Consider the following 20,897-nt stretch of genomic DNA (forward strand, 5'->3'; position numbering starts at 1 on the left):
CTCTGCCCCACCCCCTTATAGCAATGTCCTCTGCCCCCCCCATAGTGTTTTCTGCCCCCCCATAGCAGTGTTCTATGCCACCCCCCTCCACTGTAGTACCCCCCCCCCCCCCCCCATTAGCAGTGTCCTTAGTTTTTTTGTTGTACAATTTTTAGTGTTTGCCTACTAGAAAATTGGTGAAATATGCATTTCTATGCTAGGTTTCTATGATATGATGTGTATGGTACGTTTACCTAAGAATATTGTTTAATCCTCTAAAATTCTATATTTCCTTCCCTTTCCCTTCTAGTGCGACCTGTAAAGTTAAAAGAAGATATTCTATCATGCACCTTTGCTGAACTAAGTTATGGTTTGTGCCAGTTTATTCAGGAGGTACAACGGCCAAATGGAGAAAAATACAATGCAGACAGCATCCTATATCTGTGCCTTGGAATTCAGCAGGTAAATGATAGCAGTGAGTTTAACATCCATTGCCAACAGTGTCCATCCATACTTTTATGTTACATAGGAAAAGAGTAGTGAAGTTTGTTACTTATAGGAAGACTTAACAAAATAAAAGTTGCATGGTCATTGATATGCATATTATGTCGTAATTTACAGTTGGCTAGCTTGTCTATAGTTGTGGTCCGCAGGAAGAAAAGAAATGCAGGAGTCACGTGCATTATTTTACTTGCATGCAATATCAACAACAGGAATGATATTGACCCTAGGTCCTCTAACCACACTAGAAGTGCATCACATTCCTCTGGATCAACTGTGGGTATAGAATTGGGTACATGGGCTGGTATGATATTTAATATATATATATATATATATATATATATATATATATATATATATATATATATATATATATATATATAATATAATCATTGTTTTTTTTTTTTTGTTTTTTTTGTGGTTGAACTGGATGGACTTGTGTCTTTTTTCAACCTGACTAACTATATAACATTGGCGTGTTCTTAACATATGTGCTCGGCTTAGTCTGCCATCATTCAGCCAATCTCTTTTCCATTATATCCTCTGACTGAGATATTAAATTATCCAAAATACATATAGTAAGGCTAAAAGCACTCAAGTCAACAATGTATTTTTCTGTAACTATTTTGCTTAGATGTACACAATCTCTCTAATACACTTGACATGGAGTGTGAGAAGCTTTGATAAACCTGATGTTATGACTACACGCAAAATGCATGCCAACGTAGAAATGCCAATTTCTGCCGTGTGCAAAAGCCCCACTTGATTCTCCTCTCTCGCCATGCCCCTCTAGGTACTGAGACCAGCAAAGTCTAAAAAGGCATTCCCCATTCATGAACAAATAAAATGAACAATTTCACAGTTGGGTTACTCCTGAAAAGCCCTCTGAGAATTATTGATGCGTTATATTCAGCTGAAGAAATTCCCCAAAAAGTGGACTGTTCCAGTATTATATCTTACCATCTCAGTCTTAATTATCTTACTTTCCCTAAAGAAGATGTTCCGTCAGATGCAGACAATTTGAGATGCTCTAAAAGGTCTCTTTACTCTTGCAGGTCTAGCCCGGCAACTGGCAATAGCTACTGCTGGTAGCTATTTAGAATGACTAGGGCAATGAACAGGATCCTGTTTTCCAGGACCTAGCTCTAACAGCACACTTGCAGACATAGTCTTTCACCCTCCTTTTTCTATATTGATGCCCTAGAACAAGTCATGACATTTCCAGAATGGTTCACATTTCTGTCTATATGTGTGGAATATTATGGCTAAAAGCCTGGATAGATGATGCCTGTGTAGAAAAAAAAATGCCTCACATTTGAAGAAGGCTTCCTCTTTGGTGATGCGCTTGACAAGTTGAGGAAATAATCTTCCGCAATGGAAGAATCCAAAACCCCCCTCTGTGGGGTTCCTACCTCCTCTAAAATAAGAGAACTAAGCGCCCTTCCCAAGCCTCAACTTCATAGCCAAAATTCAACATTTCCTTTCAGCACAAGACCTGTAATACAAAGTCCACCAAGTCTACCCCACAGTCTTCACCACAATGAACGGACACCCTCGCTCTTGCTGGTGGAGCGATCTCTGTTGCAATTTGCGTTCTTCTTGGTCACAGACATCCTAGACCTAATGGATTCGGTCTGTGGTTTCAAAATGGGAACTCAAACTAGCCATAATCTACCCAAACTGTCCAGTTTGCAGACTGTCCATCTTTTGTCCTAGGGAGTGCTTGTTCCAGTCCCTTTGGAGGACAGGTTCAAAGAATTCTGTTAAAACCAGTTCACAGTCCCAAATCCCAATGGAGGATACTCATTCTAAAGTTTCAAATGGATTTTGCAAGGTCAGTTATTGCATCTGAGACAAGGGTAATATTTGGCTTTGGTATCAGTAGACATTCAAGATGCCTCTCCACATATTCCCATTAACCCACTTCATCAGTGCTTTCTGTTCTTTGCAATAGGAGGCAAGCACTTCAAGTTTTCATGCCTCCATTCGTTCTGTCCTTTGCCCCCACTAGAGTATTCACAAAAGTACTTTCCCTATTCACCCTCTTATAAACTCGTCACGAGTTCTGGGTACCTGAACCTGCTGAAGCATTCTTTTCCTTTTAAATTTATCTGTAAATATCTAAAAGATTACCTAGATTTTTCACTGTCAACTGGGTAATCGGCTTCCAAAAGTCTGCCCTTTAGCCTTCCCCTCATTTGTGGACAAGGCCCAGGCAAAAGTTTTCCTTCAGGCAAACAGACTTTCCTCCAGAAGATCATATGCTCAGCTTATGATCAAATGAGATTCTTTGAGGCTCCTGGTCCCTATGGTTCACTTAAGGCCTCTTCAACTTTCTGTTGGCCTAGAACAAACTCGCTCGCTCTTCCTATGTTTCTCTTCAGTCAAGCAAGGAACTTTCTAGTCTGGTGGATTTTCCTATCTAGCCTTTGAAATGGGACAGTCATTTCTTCCATACTCATCAATGGTGGTACCCACAGATTCCAAGCCTCACAGGCTTGTGGGAGGAGTATTCCAGGCTCTCATGGTTGGGGGAACCTAGTTCCCCCTGAACATACTGGAAGTTGCAGCCATAAAACTAGCTCTATGTAACTGGACCCCTCTTCCCCTGCAAGAACACACGATCAAGATGCAATCGGATTACAGTAGTATCAATTATCAGTTGATTAACAGGAATCGGGCACCCTTAAGAGGCAAGTCTGGTTATCTCCTGGGTTGAGAAACACTGCAATCTGATGTTCATATTCCAGGTGTGGACAATTAGGCAGATTTCCTTAGCCATCACGGCCTGGATTGGGGGAATGGTCACCTTACCCCATCATCTTCAGTCTCCTGTCTCAAAAATGGGCGACTCCAAATGCAGACATCCTGTCTTTCAAGTTCAACAAGAAGTTAACCCTTTGTGGCCAGAACCAAGTATCCTTCAGCACTGGGATTGGATGCCCTGGTAATTTTCTGGACTTCGTTTTGGATAATATGTCTTCTATCTGGTGCAGATTCTTCCTCAGTTGCTCTGCAAAATAGAGAAAGATTAGAAATCGGTGGCTCTCATCCCACTTAACTGGCCCAGAAGAAACCAGTCCAGTACACAAAGCTATTAGAACATCTGGAACATCCCCTGACTCCTCATCCTTCTCAGTCACTGACTTTAACAGCATGGCTGTTGAGACCTAGGCCTTGAAAGACAGGGGTTTCGTACTCTGTTCGTACCTTATTTAGACACAGAAAATCCACTTCATGAAATCTCTACTGTACCTGATAGTTTTTTTTTGTTTTTGTTTTTTTTCTGCTTGGTGTCAACCTCAGGGATTACTCTGTACCTCACATTCTTGCGTTTCTATGATCGGGACTTGGAATTTGGCCTTAAAGTGTTACTAAACCCAGGAGCCTGCATTCACTATATCTGGTCTCCCAGAGTACACAGAACCTGGAAATGTATCTATTTTAGTAAACATAAACTTTTAATTACCTTTTATTGGCAGTATATTGCTGTTTTAATACTGCACTGAGCTGTCCTATCAGGTTGCAGGACTGTCTGGATAGTGCTGATTGGCCCTGTGCTGATCACATGCACCCTCCCAAGAAAAAGAGGAAAAGACTCTAGCAATACACACCAAACTGAGCATGTGCAGCCTGACTCAAAAGGCTCCGTACTATCCAGACATGTTCTGGAGTCAGTGGAAGAAGAGCAGGATCTGTGTATACAAGATCAAGCAGCCTTTTTCCACAGTGCAAAGGATTAACCACTTGGGTTCCACAGTGAGTATAACATTTTACTGTCATGGATTTAGTAACACTTTAACCACTTCAAGCCCACGGACATCATATGACATCCTTGAATTTCAGTGGGATATCTGAATGATGCCTGCAGCTACAGGCATCATCCAAATATCTTATTTTAGTGCCAGCCATTCTGTGCACCATAAGAATGATAATAGCGGCAGTTCCGCCTATTGATCGTTCTTACAGGCGATGGGAGGGGACGCCCCCTGGCCGCCCTCCAGTGCTTCTCCAGGCTCTCCCGTGCCATCGGGGACCCGGCGAAAGAATCCGCCGCATCCGGATGATGACCATAGAGATTTCCAGCAACCCAGATGGTCACCAGTCATCTCTGATCGCCAGAGACCCAGGCGCGACCTTATGACATCACGTCCGGCCCGCGATTGTAAACAAAGCCGCGGCTGGAAAGCATGGGATCTTTATTTTTTTTTTATTTCATGCTTTCCAGCCTGGAGGAGAGATGTGGGGTCTCATAGACCCCACATCTCTCCATAAAGGGGACCTGTCACGCACCATTCCTATTACAAGAAATGTTTACATTCCTTGTAATAGGAATAAAAGTGCTCAAAAAAATTAAAGTGAAAGTGTAAAAAATAAAAATGAAGGTCAATAAACAATAGTAAAAATTTAAAGCACCCCCGTGTGCTCGCGCAGTGAAGCGAACGCACACGTACGTCCACATATGTGAACGCCGTTCAAACCACACATGAGGTATCGCCGCATGCGTTAGAGCGAGAGCAACAATTCTAGCACTACCCAAATGTCGGTATTCACATGAAAGTAGTAAAGTACTAGATAAAAAACCTAAAGTAGATTGGCTTCTAGATACCTGTAAAGATTGCCTGGAGCTAACTTTGGAAAAGAGCCGACAGATACACAATCAATGAGGGGAAATTGTTACAAATGGACTTGTGCTAAGGTGTTTTCATTGTCAGCTACCGCTAATTAAGAGAATATCTTTTTCCTTCTGCATAAAGGATTTGAATGAATTTGAGTGAACTAACATTGGAGTATTGCTGGAATATTGTTCTATAGTATTCTTAAAAAGATATTCAGTACTGAATGGACTTCCTATTATTAAGCTAAAATTTATTTACAATAGCTGCTATTTAAACTACCTACCTCATCTCCCCTCCCCCTCTTCCCTAATTTGCTCTGAGCCATGTTTAAACCACATAGAGGTATAATTTGTTCATAGAACTATGCGCTTGTAATATATCTAAATTTCATTGATTCATTATAACCTATTATATCTATGGTGGTTACGGTGGTTCATAGCAATTGGTCCGGACCTGTGATGTGTGTTGTGTGTTGTATATGTATGTGTGTCCTGTGAGTGTCTTTTTGTCTGTGACATTGGATGTTATGTGGATAACCTGCATGACTTGTATGTATATATTTATTTTTTATTAATATTTTTGAATTAAATACATTTTTTAAATAAAATTATTTTTGTCCTTTTTGGGCATTTAAAAATCTCTTGGAACCATTACTTGCTGCCAATAGTAACCGCTTCACATGACGGTTCTTTCCGACATGTACTTCCCTTTTTTTTTCTATATGCTAATTGGTTACGGCAACAACGCCCCAGGGGGCAAACGTTTCAAGAGTTATTATTTTACTATAAGTGATTTAACTTGCATTTCCCATTTTTCCCCTTTTTTTGTCCCCCCCCCCTACTTAACCACTTTCAGACCGGACCATTTTGCTGGTAAATGACCAGAGGTCTTTTTACACTTTGGCACTGCGCTGCTTTAACTGGTAATTGCGCGGTCATGCAATGTTGTACCCAAACAAAATTTGCGTCCTTTTCTTCCCACAAATAGAGCTTTCTTTTGATGGTATTTGATTGCCTCTGCGATTTTTATTTTTTGCGATATAAACGTAAAAAGACCGCAAATTTTGAAAAAAGATATTTTCTACTTTTTGTTATTAGAAAAATCCAATAAACTCAATTTTAGTCATACATTTAGGCCAAAATGTATTCAGCCACATGTCTTTGGTAAAAAAAAAAGTCAATAATTGTATATTTATTGGTTTGCGCAAAAGTTGTCACATCTACAAACTAAGGTACGTTTTCTGGAATTTACGCAGCTTTTAGTTTACGACTGCCTATCTCATTTCTTGAGGTGCTAAAATGGCAGGGCAGTACAAAACCCCCCCAAATGACCCCATTTTGGAAAGTAGACCCCCTAAGGAAATTGATAAGAGGCATGTTGAGCCCATTGAATATTTTATTTTTTTGCCTCAAGCGATTGAATAATGACAAAAAAAAAAATTTTTTTTTTTTTTTTACACAAAGTTGTCACTAAATGATATATTGCTCACACATGCTATGGGCGTATGTGAAATTACACCCCAAAATAAATTCTGCTGCTTCTCCTGAGTACGGGGATACCACATATGTGGGACTTTTTGGGAGCCTAGCCGCGTACGGGGCCCCGAAAACCAAGCACCGCCTTCAGGCTTTCTAAGGGCGTAAATTTTTGAGTTCACTTCTCACTACCTATTACAGTTTTGAAGGCCATAAAATGCCAAGATGGCACAAAACCCCCACAAATGACTCCATTTTAGAAAGTAGACACCCCAAGCTATTTGCTGAGAGGCATGTTGAGTCCATGGAATATTTTATATTTTGCCACAAGTTGCGGGAAAATTACAAACTTTTTTTTTTCACAAAGTTGTCACTAAATGATATATTGCTCACGCATGCCATGGGCATATGTGAAATGACACCCCAAAATAAATTCTGCTGCTTCTCCTGAGTACGGGGATACCACATATGTGGGACTTTTTGGGAGCCTAGCCGCGTACGGGGCCCCCGAAAACCAAGCACCGCCTTCAGGCTTTCTAAGGGCGTTACAGTTTTGAAGGCCATAAAATGCCAAGATGGCACAAACCCCCCCCAAATGACCCCATTTTGGAAAGTAGACACCACTAAATTTAGGGGTACACTAGTGAGACTAGGTAATAAATGGCGGGTGCCCTGAAACTATAAAAAAATAACTAACCAACCAGCGTCACCTGTAACAGTTATATGGTGATCACTGGTGAAAGGGTTAACTAGGGGGCAATCAGGGGGCTTTATGCGGTAGTATATGGGGGTCCCTGGCACTATAAAAAGCTGCAGCAAACCTAAATACCTACCTGCCTAACTAGCGTCACCTGTGACACTAATACAGCGATCAGAAAAACGATCGCTTATTAGGCTGGGTTCACACTGGAGCGATGCGGGAACGCCACGAATGCGCGGCGGGTTCCCGCATCGCATGCCTCCCGGCGGCAGTTCACACTGCCCTATGCGAACTGCTGGGAGTGTCAGTGAAATGTTACTGACACCCCCAGATCAGTTCGCATATCGCAGTGCGATCTGCAAACTCGGATCGCATGGTGTGAACACCCATGCGATCCGATTCTGCTGCGGGCCAAAAAAAGGGTCCCGTGCGAATTTGCGGCGGGTGCGGCGAATGGCTGAACTCGAATCGCACAGAGATCGGATGTGATTTGCACTGCAGTGCGGTGTGAATCACATCCGTTCTCATAAACCGCTGCAATGTGAACCCAGCCTTAGTGACACTGGCGACGGGGGGTGATCACGGGGTTAAACCTTTATTGGGGGGGTTAGGGGGGTACCTTAGAACTAAAGGGGGCTAACCCTAACTGCCCTAACAGTTATTAGTCACAAATGACACCCGCCGGGTGATCAGGGGGTTAAACCTTTATTAGGTAATAAATGGCGGGTGCCCTGAAACTATAAAAAAATAACTAACCAACCAGCGTCACCTGTAACAGTTATATGGTGATCACTGGTGAAAGGGTTAACTAGGGGGCAATCAGGGGGCTTTATGCGGTAGTATATGGGGGTCCCTGGCGCTATAAAAAGCTGCGGCGAACCTAAATACCTACCTGCCTAACTAGCGTCACCTGTGACACTAATACGGCGATCAGAAAAATGATCGCTTATTAGGCTGGGTTCACACTGGAGCGATGCGGAAACGCCGCGAATCCGCGGCGGGTTCCCGCATCGCATGCCTCCCGGCGGCAGTTCACACTGCCCTATGCGAACTGCTGGGAGTGTCAGTGAAATGTTACTGACACCCCCAGATCAGTTCGCATATCGCAGTGCGATCTGCAAACTCTGATCGCATGGTGTGAACACCCATGCGATCCGATTCTGCTGCGGGCCAAAAAAAGGGTCCCGTGCGAATTTGCGGCGGGTGTGGCGGTGCGGCGAATGGCTGAACTCGAATCGCACAGAGATCGGATGTGATTTGCACTGCAGTGCGGTGCGAATCACATTCGTTCTCATAAACCGCTGCAATGTGAACCCAGCCTTAGTGACACTGGCGACGGGGGGTGATCACGGGGTTAAACCTTTATTGGGGGGGTTAGGGGGGTACATTAGAACTAAAGGGGGCTAACTCTAACTGCCCTAACAGTTATTACAGTCACAAATGACACCAATGCAAAAAAAAAAAAAAAATGACATTGGTGTCACTGTGACTGGGGGGCAGGGGTAATTGGGGGGGTGATCGGGGGGTAAAGGGGGGGTGTGAGTGTGCCTGGCATGTTCTACTGTGTGTGTAGAGTGTTGGTGCAACTCACCGATCCGCTCTCCTCCGTGTCGGAACGAAAAATACAGACACGGAGGAGAGAATACATCACTTCCTCTCCTGTGTTTACATTACAGGAGAGGAAGTGATGTCACCGGGATTTCTATTCGTCGGGAGCGATCGCGAGGGGGTGGCCATGAATGAATGGCCGCCCCCTCGTCCCGGATCGCTCCCGGACGAAAACCGACCGCCGCAGGCACCGGGCGGGGGCCCGATCGGGCCCCCGACCCGCGGGAGGCAAGGGACGTACATGTAAGTCCTTATGCCTGCCCGTGCCATTCTGCCGACGTACATCGGCGTGCGGCGGTCGGCAACTGGTTAATTAAATTCTAGCACTAGACCTCCCCTCTAACTCCAAACTGGTAACCTGTAAAAAATTATTTAAAGTGTTGCCTATGGAGATTTTTAAGTACTGAAGTTTGGCACCTTCCATGAGTGTGCGCAATTTTTAAAGAGTGACCTATTGCATATCTATTTACTATTCTACTAGCGTAGAATCTTACACATTATACAAAACAATTGGGCTAACTTTACTGTTTTGTACTTTTAATTCATGAAAGTTTTTTTCCCCCCCAAAAAACGCATTTTAAAAATACAGTGCGACATAAAAAGTTACGACTGGCATTTTATTCCCTAGGGTGTCTGCTAAAAAACATGTATGCATGCAGATTCTGAGTAATTTTCTAGCAAAAAAAATTTACATGTAGGAGAGGGGCGCCAAAATAGGCCCAGTAAGGAAAGTGGTTAAGTACTCTTAACTGACCATTTTTAGCCTTATCCATTCCATCCTGATCCATTCCATCTTCCTGATTCTTCACATGGATAAAGTGGTCTTGTGTCTAAGACACTACTTTTTGCCTAAGGTGGTACCAGCCTTTCAATTCAATGAGGACATTGTCCTCACATTGTGCCCTGCCTCAAAGCACCCCAGAGCAATTGCTTTACATTATATGGATATGGTCAGAGCTGTCGGAGGCTGTGGCTATCAAATGGACAGACTCACTGTTTTGCACATGTCTTCATAAAGGAAATCCTGTTTCTAATTCCGGCCATATACTGTGGTTGCAGTTGAGAAATGTCCTTGATTCCTCTAGCAACACAGATGTGTTTGATATGGGAATCCCTTCTGCCGAGCCATTGTATTCTCCTGGCGGGCATCCCCCACGAGGTGAAGACGGTCATTGCTAGCGATAATCTCTAAAATCAGAAGGCTGGCTGTACCCAAATTTATCGATTGATCTACTTGTCCCATGCATGGTTCGAATGGCCGAGCTTCGAACAGTGTATGGCAATGTTGCTAAATGGGTTAGACAACTCAATGTGAGGGCTTATGTGCTAGTACCTTTTAAGTGTTCACTCCACTTGTTTTGTGCATTACAATTATGCTTGCAATCTGTCCCTATCAAACAGTTCTCATTGTATTTCTTATAGCTGATACAAACTCCTTTCTAGGTGTAGGTGTTATGCACAGACCCATTGCAAATTACGTCATACGGTTCTCACTAAGCTTGCAAAGTTTTACATTTGTGCGCCTCAGTAGATATCTGTAATTTGTAGTGCACAAATCTGTTGCTAGTAACAGCATCAAACCTTTCTTCGTATTTCCAGATATAAGTGTCATGGCCAGACCTGTTGCTAATTGTCCTACCAAATTGAAAAAATTGAATACACCCCAGTGAAATTCTTAAGCGCAAAGCTAAATTTTAGATGGCAAAATCCTAATTAACAAGAATTAAACTACAGTTAAGTGTAATTCATTAAAAAGGTGTCCAGCAGACTGTTGATTATAAAGGGCTTTATTTAACCACTACAATACAGGGCACTTTCGCCCCCTTCCTTCCCAGCCCAGTTTTCAGCTTTCATCGCTCTCGCAATTTCAATGACAATTGTACAGTCATGCTACGCTGTACCCAAATGAAATTTTTATCATTTTGTTCGCACAAATAGAGCTTTATTTTGGTGGTATTTATTCACGGCTCCGTTTTTTATTTTTTTTATTTTTTCTTTCTTCCTTTTTTTTTTTTTTTGCAATATAAGCGCAAAAAACGCAAAAATTTAAAAAAAATATATTTTTTACAATTTTTTTTTTTTTTTTTTCTATTTTAAAAGAAATCCAATAAAATCAAATTTTGTCATAAATGTAATCCAAAATGTATTCTGCTACATGTTTTTGGTAAAAAAAAAATCCGTTAAGTGTATAATAATTGGTTTGTGTGATCACAGACATATGTACGCAAATGATCATGTACAGATGTGTGCAGGTGATCATGTACATGTGTGCAGATAATCATTGGGACATGTGATTTTAGTGGGACATGTGTTTTTTTATTTGGGGACATGTCTTTTTATTATTTGGGGACATGTGTGGTGACATGTGTATTTTGGGGACGTAGGTTTACACTAGACTAGTGATCAGTGAGTAAAAAGCTGTAAAACAGCTCATACTCACTGATTACCAGTCGGCTGCAGCGATCTGCTCTCTTCTCCTCAGCGATGACTTCCGTGTGAGGAGAGGTGGAGCCGATTGCCTAGCAACCGGCTGTTTGTTTTGATCACATAACGGCTGTGATTGGACACGGCCGTCATGTGATCAGGGGGGCCAATCACAGAGCCCTCCTGCCGATCCGAGATGCGCCGTGTCCGGGTGACACGAGCGCATCGGGATCACGCCGCTACGTGTGCACGATCCCCCTCCTTCTGAAGGACGTTCCTGAACGTCCAGTCAGAAGGAGGCGGCTCCCACCCGCCTGTATATGTACATTGGGCGGGTGGGAAGTAGTTAAAGTGGTTGTAAACCCTTTTTGGTGACTTTTACCTATAGGTAAGCCTAGAATAAGGCCTACCTATAGGTAGTGGAAATATCTCCTCAACATGTGCCGATTGGGAGATATTTCACTTGTAGCCATGACTGACGGCTCCTGCACCCATGTGCCGGAGTGACATCCTGCGATTCTGGCCAGTCACAGAGCCAGAGTCTGGGGCCCTGGAAGGAAGAGGGGCAAGATAGACGCGGCCTCCACAGGGGACAGCATGGGTTTAGGCAAGTCTCATATAATGGGCTAGTATTCGATGCATACTAGCCCATTATGCTTTTCGTTTGCAGGCCTTGCGGGGAGCAAGAGGAAGTAAAACCTATCGGGGTTTACTTCGTCTTTAGCAAAGAAAACCCCTTCCCATTTTGTGCTGTCGGCAATGGCACCACATGGAAGAGAAATGTCACAAGGTCTGAGAAAGAAAATTATTTCTTTACAAAAGAAAGGTGAAGGCTACAAGCAGAGCAGCAAAGCTTTACTACAAAAATTTAACAAAGATGGAACTGCAACCATCTCAAAGACATCCAAGCTGTCCATGGAAGTTACCACCTCTACAGGAGTGTCTTCTCATGAGAAGGTTTGAAGAAAATCGCCATACAGGTTCACTGCAGTTAGCTAAAGAAGTAAAAAGCCAAACTGAGGTGATGGTTTCCTGTGACACTACAGTGTACACTGCAGAGAAATGGCATGCATGGGTTTCATCCATGAAGGAAGCCTCTCCTAAAGCCCATGCACAAAAAAAGCTTGCCTAGAATTTGCCAGGGCCCACGCTGAAAAATAAGACTACTGGGACTCTTAATGAGACCAAGATAAATGTTTTTGGAGCTGATGGCTTCAAAGCTGTATGGCATCGCAAAGGTGCGTACAAAGAAAAATGCATGATGCCTACAGTGAAACATGGTGGCAGTGTCTTTCTGTGGGGCTGCATGAGTGCTGCTGGTGTCGGGGAACAGCATTTAATTGTTGGTATCATAAGTTCACAGATGTATTGCTCCACATTGAAAGAAGATGCTACCATCACCCTGTGCCCTTGGTTGTCGTGCATGTTTCCAACACGGCAATGATCCAATACACACACCTGAGGGCACTGTTACATTTATGAAGAATATCAGGGTGAAAGTGACTCAGTGGCCAAGTATGTCTCCTGTTCTGTACCCAATCAAACACCTATGGGAAATTCTGAAGAGACAAGTTGAGCATTACTTCTCCAACCAGTATCTAGGCCAGTGATGGCGAACCTTGGCACCCCAGATGTTTTGGAACTACATTTCCCATGATGCTCATGCACCCTGAAGTGTAGTTGAGCATCATGGGAAATGTAGTTCCAAAACATCTGGGGTGCCAAGGTTCACCATCACTGATCTAGGCTCTAAAAGAGGTCGTTCCTGACGAATGGAAAAAGGTAGATGTTGCAATATGTCATTCCATGCCTAGAAGACTTGGTGCTGTCTTTACAAATCATGGAGGTCATACAAAATACTAGATTTAGTCGTTTTTGTTTTGGGGTGCATTCATTTTTGCATCAATTCATTTGAATAAAACTGAAGCTTTTGTAATTCAAGTTATATAAACCTTTCATGTAATGAGCTAGACAAATGTTCTATAAAACTCAGTTTTGTCAAAATTTTGGAAATTGTTCTTGTGTTCATTAAGATATTGATTAAAAGCTTACATTTCAAAAGGGGCATACTCATTTATTCTGAGCACTGTATATATAGTTTATTTCACGGATCAACTACTCTTTCTGTAAAATAATAAGGGTTTTTTTAAACTTTCTTCCTGCTAGTTTGAGGTTGTCCCTGTGTTCTCGATCTCATTTTCTTTGTTGAAAATACTGCCCTCCTGAACCGTATTCACTTCCTTAACCACTACAATACTGGGCACGTTCGCCCCCTTCCTTCGCAGCCCAATTTTTAGCTTTCATTGTTCTCACAATTGCGCGGTCATGCTACACTGTACCCAAATTAAATTATCATTTTGTTTACACAAATAGAGCTTTATTTCGGTGTTATTTATTAATGACTCCGTTTTTAATTTTTTTGTGATACAAGCGAAAAAAGAGCGGAAATTTGGAAAAAAAAACAATATTTTCTTCTTTCTATTTTAAAAGAAATCCAATAAAATCTAATTTTGTCATAAATTGAAGCCAAAATGTATTCTGCTACTGGTAAAAAACATTTTGGTTAAGTTTATAATAATTGGTTTGTGTGATCATGGACATATGTACGCAAATGATCATGTACAGATGTGTGCAGGTGATCACGGACGTGTGTACAGATAATCATTGGAACATGTGATTTTAGTGGGACATATGTGGGGGACATGTTTTTATTATTTGGGGTCAAATGTGGGGACATTGTGTTTATACTGTGTTGTGTGTTTACACTAGGCTGGTGATCAGTGAGTAAAAAGCTGTAAAAAAACAGCTCATACTCACTGATCATCAGCCGGCTGCAGCGATCTGCTCTCCTCTCCTCAGCGATGACTTCTGTGTGAGGAGAGGAGGAGCCGATTGCCTAGCAACCGGCTGTTTGTTTACATCACATGGCAGCTGTGATTAGACACACCGGTCATGTGATCAGGAGGGCCAATCAGAGCCCTCCTGCCGATCCGAGATGCGCCGTGTCCGGGTGACACGAGCGCATCGGGATCGTGCCGCTGCGCGGGTACGCGCGCAATCCCCTCTCCTCCTGAGGGACGTTCAGGAACGTCCACTCAGAAATAGAGAGCTCCCACCCGGCCGTATATGTACATTGGCCGGGTGGGAAGTGGTTAATTAAAAAATTTCAGTCATGTCTCCTCTTTCCTCCAGACTGTACATTAAGTTCCTGAACTGTCTCCTGGTATGTTTTATCCCTCCTACCATACCATTTCACCATTTTTGTTGCCCATCTCTGTTCTGTCTTATCAAATTTTTTATTTTTTTTTGTAAATGAGGTCTCTAGATCTGGACTCCTCATGTGAATAGAAAGTACAAATCCATAGTTGAGTTTTAAACTTATCATATGCACATACAAAAATAAAGTGCCAAGTGGTTATACGCCTCTAAACAGGGCTTCAAGTTGTAAGGGCATGCAGTCAAACAGATGAACCACTGGTATAGAGGGCCAAAACTAGGCCAGTTTTCCTGGTACCAGCGGACTACATCAGAGGTTATATAACCTCAATATGACAAATGATCTTTCTCTCCTTATTTTTCAGTATCTTTTTGAAAATGGGCGGATAGATAATATCTTTATGGAACCCTACTCCAGGTTTATGGTGGAACTTACAAAGCTGTTGAAGAATTGGCACCCACCTCTGTTACCTAATGGTAAGCCATACACAAGTTTCCATATGTTGGCAACATTTGTATGTCTATAAAAATGTGCTATTACAGGTCCGTTTTAGCTGCCTTTTAATCTCTTTTCCAGGTTATTTGTTTTCAAGGATCGAAGAAGAACATTTGTGGGAGTGTAAGCAGCTCGGTGCCTACTCGCCTATCATCCTTCTCAACACCCTTTTATTCTTCACCACCAAATTCTTCCAGTTAAAGACTGTGACAGAACACCATCAACTCTCCTTTGCCTATGTCATGAGACGTACAAAAACTCTGAAATACAACACGAAAACCACCTACCTGCGCTTTATGCCCCCTTTTCCAAAGCAGGAGTCAGAACATGGTGTGTGTATTTTTATTCAAAAAAACTTTTACCATTTTAAAAAAAATATTTCCAAAAAATTATAGACCATTAAATGTGATGTTTAGAAAGCGGTTTTCCCCTCTTTAAGGAGAACTTCTCCCTTGAACAACAGGTTAGCTAAAGAGCTTATACCCATCTTTGTATCGGTCCACAATTAATGGTGGCTTGCAAGGGCTTGCCATGAAAGCAGATAACATGTTACACCATACAAGACGTAAAGGAGAGCAAGATCCTTTTTTTTTTTTTTTTCTAAATTCACTTTTTTGCATTACAGAAAAAGTAACAGGTGGCAAGCGAAAAAGGTTAGAGGAAGAGGATGGTCAGTTTGTGATGGAGATGGCTGAGAACACAGACAATCCCCTCAGGTGTCCTGTCAGACTATATGAATTTTACTTATCCAAATGGTAAGTGCTCTGGTTTTAGGATTTAGTATAATCCCAATCTGAGAGGTGTGTGTCTGTGTGTATGTATATATATATATATATATGTGTGTGTGTGTGTGTGTGTGTGTATGTATATATGTATATATATATATATATATATATATATATATATATATATATATATATATATATATATATATATATATATATATATATATATATTTTTTTTTTTTTTTTTTTTCTCAAAGGAATTGAAACTTCCTTCTCTCACTCACTTGGGTTCTGACACTGTTTTCTCTCTGTATGTACATATCCCTGACTAGCTGCTCATGGCACATGATTCTCAGCCTTGGCCAAGTGCTCATAGAAAATGGGAGTTTCAGTCTTCTTTTCCTGTGTGTCAGAGACGATGTACCATTCTTCTTTGCAGCGGATGCCAGGAATTAATGTAGCAAGAAAGTGTATTTGAATACTTCTGGATTTTCTCCCCTCACTGGCTGCACTGCATTCTTAACCATCTCTTCCCACTTTCACACTGTTACACATTAACCAGGAATCTGTTAGTGTAACTGTGTATGGCCAGCTTAAAGAGGAATTTCTGTCCCACCCCTATGATAATAGCTCTGGGGCCACATTAACTGCTTCCCGCCTGGCCTATTGTCAAATGATGGACAAGCGGGAGCTCTCCCATTCTGGGTAGATGACATATGATGTCCACCCAGGATCATGCCTTGTGCACGCCCTAAGGATTGTGCTATAGCGCAATCTGTCACCCGCTCTGTCCACCAGACACAGTGGATGAGAAATCAATGTACTGGTCCACTGGTGGTACCATGTGATCACATTACCATTGTACAAAATGAATGTCTTTCATTCATAGCCATTTATTGTGTACATTCATCACTGTGGTCATGGCGATCACATGGTACAAATCATAGTGTAAAAAATGTTGCCATGGTAGCACTGTACATCTCTTGTCACAGTATGTAGGGAAAAGTTTTTTTTTTTTTTTTTTTTTAACACACTGTCACTAGTCAATGTCCCTAATTGCTGCCACACCAGTCATATGATGATGCTGTTCTGCTCTGGTGACTATGTGTAAAAAAACAAAACAAAAATGTTATTTAATCATCTTTCAAGAAATTACAACTTCAGAAAACTCACCATGCCAGTTAACAAATACCTTGGACTGTCAGCTTTCCCAAAAGGGGTCATTTTGCAGGTATTTGTACTATCCTGGCATTTTAGGGCCTCAGAAGACCTGTTGCAGAAAAAAAAAATTCTACCTTAATGTAGAGAATGCGTTAAAGTAAAAAAAACCTACCCTTACAACTACTTTACTATAACCATTAACAAACCAAAGGAGAGCATAAAAGAGAAATTTGTGTTAGCATTTACATACACCTTAGGAAAAGCAATAGGTTAGGAATGGAAAAACTCCAAATGGCATGCAAGGCCTTTACTGTTTGGTATACGTTTTTGAGAATATATATGTGTGCATTTCTGCTTTTCCTTAACGCCTATAATGGAGCCTAGACATTGCTAATGTTGATTTAAATGTCCTCTTCTGTCTTTTACAGTTCTGAAAGTGTAAAGCAGCGGAGTGATGTCTTTTACCTTCAGCCAGAGCGCTCCTGTGTACCCAATAGCCCTATGTGGTTCTCCACCATGCCCATTGACCTGGGCACATTGGACAGCATGCTGACTCGCATCCTTATGGTTCGAGAAATTCACGAAGAGCTGACCAAAGCGAAAGAGGACTCAGAAGGGGAACTATCTGATTAAAGTTTCTTCAGATCCTCCCATCTTTCCAACTTCCAAAGCCCTAAGTACTATATGTTCTACATGAAGCTGGGCTGGGCAAGCACTAAACTGTGAACTTTCTCACCTGGAACTGATACACTGCCCTTTTTGCCCATGAGTCCATCCCTGTTTATATATAAGCATTTCCCTGCGGGTTCTAAACAGGATATGGACATAACAGCCCTATATCTTTGTGGCCGGCACAGAGATGAGAAATGGACTCTAAATTGTACACCTGACTTTAGGTGTTAAACCCCAAAGTAGGAACTGTAATTTGTTTGTAACTGGAGCATAGGGGTGATTGCTTTTAACTCTCTCTACTGCAGAAATATAGTAGGAGCAGCTGAAAGGGTTAAGACAAGAGTCTCTTCACACTAGTGTTGTGTAACACTGTAAAGGGTGCATAAAGGTGTCACCCATTTTACTTTATTCAATGAAAGTTTGAACATATATGTAAACTCTGTAGCAAGCCATTTTGACTTTCCAAGGAGTTTTGGCATCCTTCCAATTAAACAATCAACGTAACATTTACCCAGTAATTGTGGGGGGGGTCACATACTCCATATTTGGCGTTTTCTCTGTCCACGTAATTACATTGCTATTCTACACTGGAAACCAGTAGTACTGAAACCAGTAGCAAATAGTTATTAGACCAATTAGACCAGATCTACCACTTGTAGTGTGGAATTGGCACAACCAATGTAGCTCTTGTGCTTAAACAGGACTTGTGATGTTTACACTGAGGAAACCATTTAATAAGGATAAGTCTATGGCAAAACAATATGAAACTGCACGCACCTCCGATTAAAAAAAAAAAAAAAAATTATATCACATAACAAGATGGCAGATATTAAATCATTTGGGATTTACTTCTATACATCTCAGCCCCCAGAATTCCCACTGTGACCAAGACCGTAAACCTGAATCCTGAACATTTATAAAACTAATGCAGACTGAAATCTGTCAGCTTTGCATTTTGTTAGAAAAAATATGCTTACATACACACTATTTAATTAATTACCCCACAGAGCCGTAAAAACTGAATGGTTTGCAGGTTTTGAGAATATATATATAAAAAAAAACCTACAAGTTGCCTATTTTCACTACAAGTTTTTTTTAAATATCTCCAAAGTTTTTTCCTTCTAAGAAGTTTTTTTTGCCCTGCTATTTACAGATGCATACAGTAAATAGAATAAACCAAACACGTTTGTCTCATTTTTGTATTTTTTTTTAAGTTTATATAAGGCAGGTATTGCGCTATGTTGCTTAAAAAGGAAACCTTGAAGCGAGGTTAATAAATAGTTTTGATGCACCGTAAAAGAGAAAAATCTAAGAATTTGAAAAGTATATGGCTCTTGTTCTTGGTTTCAGACATGGCAAGAAAATTATGTTCTACAAGACCCCCCTTGAATATTTGATTGTTACACAGTTTTAATTACCCATGCATCTTTCCTTCCAAGGGCATTAAACACAACGCCATTTTTTTCAGAAACCTTCAATTGTATTAACCCTCTTACTCTTTACAACAGAGAAACCTAAAAAATAGCTTGGATTTTTTTTATTGTAGAAATAAGAAAAGGGGGGTACATTTCCAGAGGAATTTTTAGCATTTGTAAATCATGGAAGATCTGCTAGACTCTTGCAGAACATGCACTCTCAAAAGAAGGATTTTGGAGTTCAGAGAGAAGCAAATTATTCTGTATGTCACTGATTATTCATTACTCTTTTCTATCGGAGGGGACCTCAACATGTTTCATTGTGTTATGTTGCTATCCCCTTGTATTTTAAAGAGTTGTAACGAGTCTCATTTTTCACGTCTTTGATTGTTTTTTTGTTTTATTTTTTTTTTGTTTTAGCAGTTAAAGAGTTTAATATTAAAGACAAAGTAGTCACATTTTGTGTCTTTTACCCTGCTTGTACAATAAATAACTGATTTGTGTTTTTTATGTACAGAGCTTTATATGGCAAGCATAAAAAGAAAAAGCTCCTTGCCCTTTTTCCATGTTCATGGGTTAATTATTTGCTTTTATTCATTCACCAGATATTAGCTTTTAGATGGTAAAAATCTCTTGTAGAAATGAAACTGCAAAGTGGCTTTGAGATCCAAGGCAACAAGTGGGCTAGGTTACCTAAAGGAGACTGAATAATAAAAATATAAACAAAACATTTACATTTTACCAAAAATGGAGCACAGTTATTTTTGCTAAGTTAAAAGGAACAACTTCAAACTAAGGTCCCAATAAATAGAGTACATGTATTTTGGTGAGGCTTTAAAAGAAAGTGTACCTACCTATAAGCTTTGTAGTACAAAATGCAGCTGTAAATTAAACATGATCTTCAGTTATCAATACAAAACAAATGTGTACCATGCTGTCCATTCACAGAAGTCTGTCTTCTTGGTAATGGCTTGTGTATTAAGGCAAATCCAGTACATGTTCAGGTGCATTCAACTTGCATTTGGGATCACTTTGAGGTGCCTCTAATTTGTGGTTGACCACCTTCTGAGTTGCTTCAAGGCTTTCCCATTGAATTGTATGGTCAGCGAACAAAAGTCTGTATACAAAGGCACTTTGAGATGGAAAAAGCGGGGTGGGGGAGGGGGGGGGTAAAGGTTTATAAAATGATGCAGAACACCATAAATCTACATTGGCTTAATTTTATACTGTAGTCCACTTTCTCAGTGTCAGTTCACCTATAAGGTAGGTTGGATTAGTATAATTTAAAAAAAAAGAGTGAACCTACATTTTGTTATAATGAAATAGTTGAGTTTGTGGACATTTGAACTGCAATGCTAGAGGGCAACAATTTTTTGGATCAGATATATTTGTAATAAATATTGCTTGGGTAGGTATTCACACTACATTGTAGTTTGAAGCTGTAACATTTATGACCAAATATTAAAATGGGTTTCAAAAACAATATTGTGTGAATACTTGCCTATACAATGCAAATTTATCACCAATAGGTTCCTCCTAGTACTGGAAAGACTATCATTTTAACAGACTGCAATGACCAAAATGTCTATAAACTGCTGTGGAGAGGCAATGAGCCATGTTTATGAGCAGTGGGATACAAACATTGATGCCATAGTTGTAAGATAAATTTGAGATTAATGAAAAGGATGAGAAATTTCATATAGAAGATTATCATTGTGCTGCTTCTCCTTTCACTGTCCAGTCACAAGGTGGGGGGGGGGGGGTAGGGAGGAGACTTGTAAGTGAAAGTGAAACTGGGGCATAGAAAGGTTAGATTCATTCCCCTGCCAGACAGGGATGTGTGACAGAGCTGTGTTTTAAGCTCATTATTGAACACAAATACAAATCTGATGGCTGAAACTGCTCT

The 20,897-nt window shown here is 41.0% G+C and overlaps 1 protein-coding gene across 2 annotated transcripts in view; it reads left to right on the forward strand.

Moving 5' to 3' along the window:
* Positions 1-20,474, forward strand: part of ZMYM4 (zinc finger MYM-type containing 4) — a 191,873-nt gene extending 171,399 nt beyond the window's left edge. For both annotated transcript variants that reach the window (XM_077481731.1, XM_077481730.1), the window contains exons 23-27: positions 290-441; positions 14,888-14,999; positions 15,100-15,348; positions 15,644-15,773; positions 17,333-20,474. In XM_077481731.1, coding sequence (XP_077337857.1) covers positions 290-441; positions 14,888-14,999; positions 15,100-15,348; positions 15,644-15,773; positions 17,333-17,537 — 848 coding nt within the window. In that variant the 3' untranslated portion in view covers positions 17,538-20,474. The remainder of the gene's footprint in view (positions 1-289; positions 442-14,887; positions 15,000-15,099; positions 15,349-15,643; positions 15,774-17,332) is intronic.
* The last annotated feature ends 423 nt before the right edge of the window (positions 20,475-20,897 follow it).

The sequence above is a fragment of the Lithobates pipiens genome, unplaced genomic scaffold (genome assembly GCF_037356315.1).
Source record: "Lithobates pipiens isolate NorthernLeopardFrog02 unplaced genomic scaffold, aLitPip1_a1.2 Scaffold_16, whole genome shotgun sequence".
Lineage (NCBI taxonomy): Eukaryota > Metazoa > Chordata > Amphibia > Anura > Ranidae > Lithobates > Lithobates pipiens.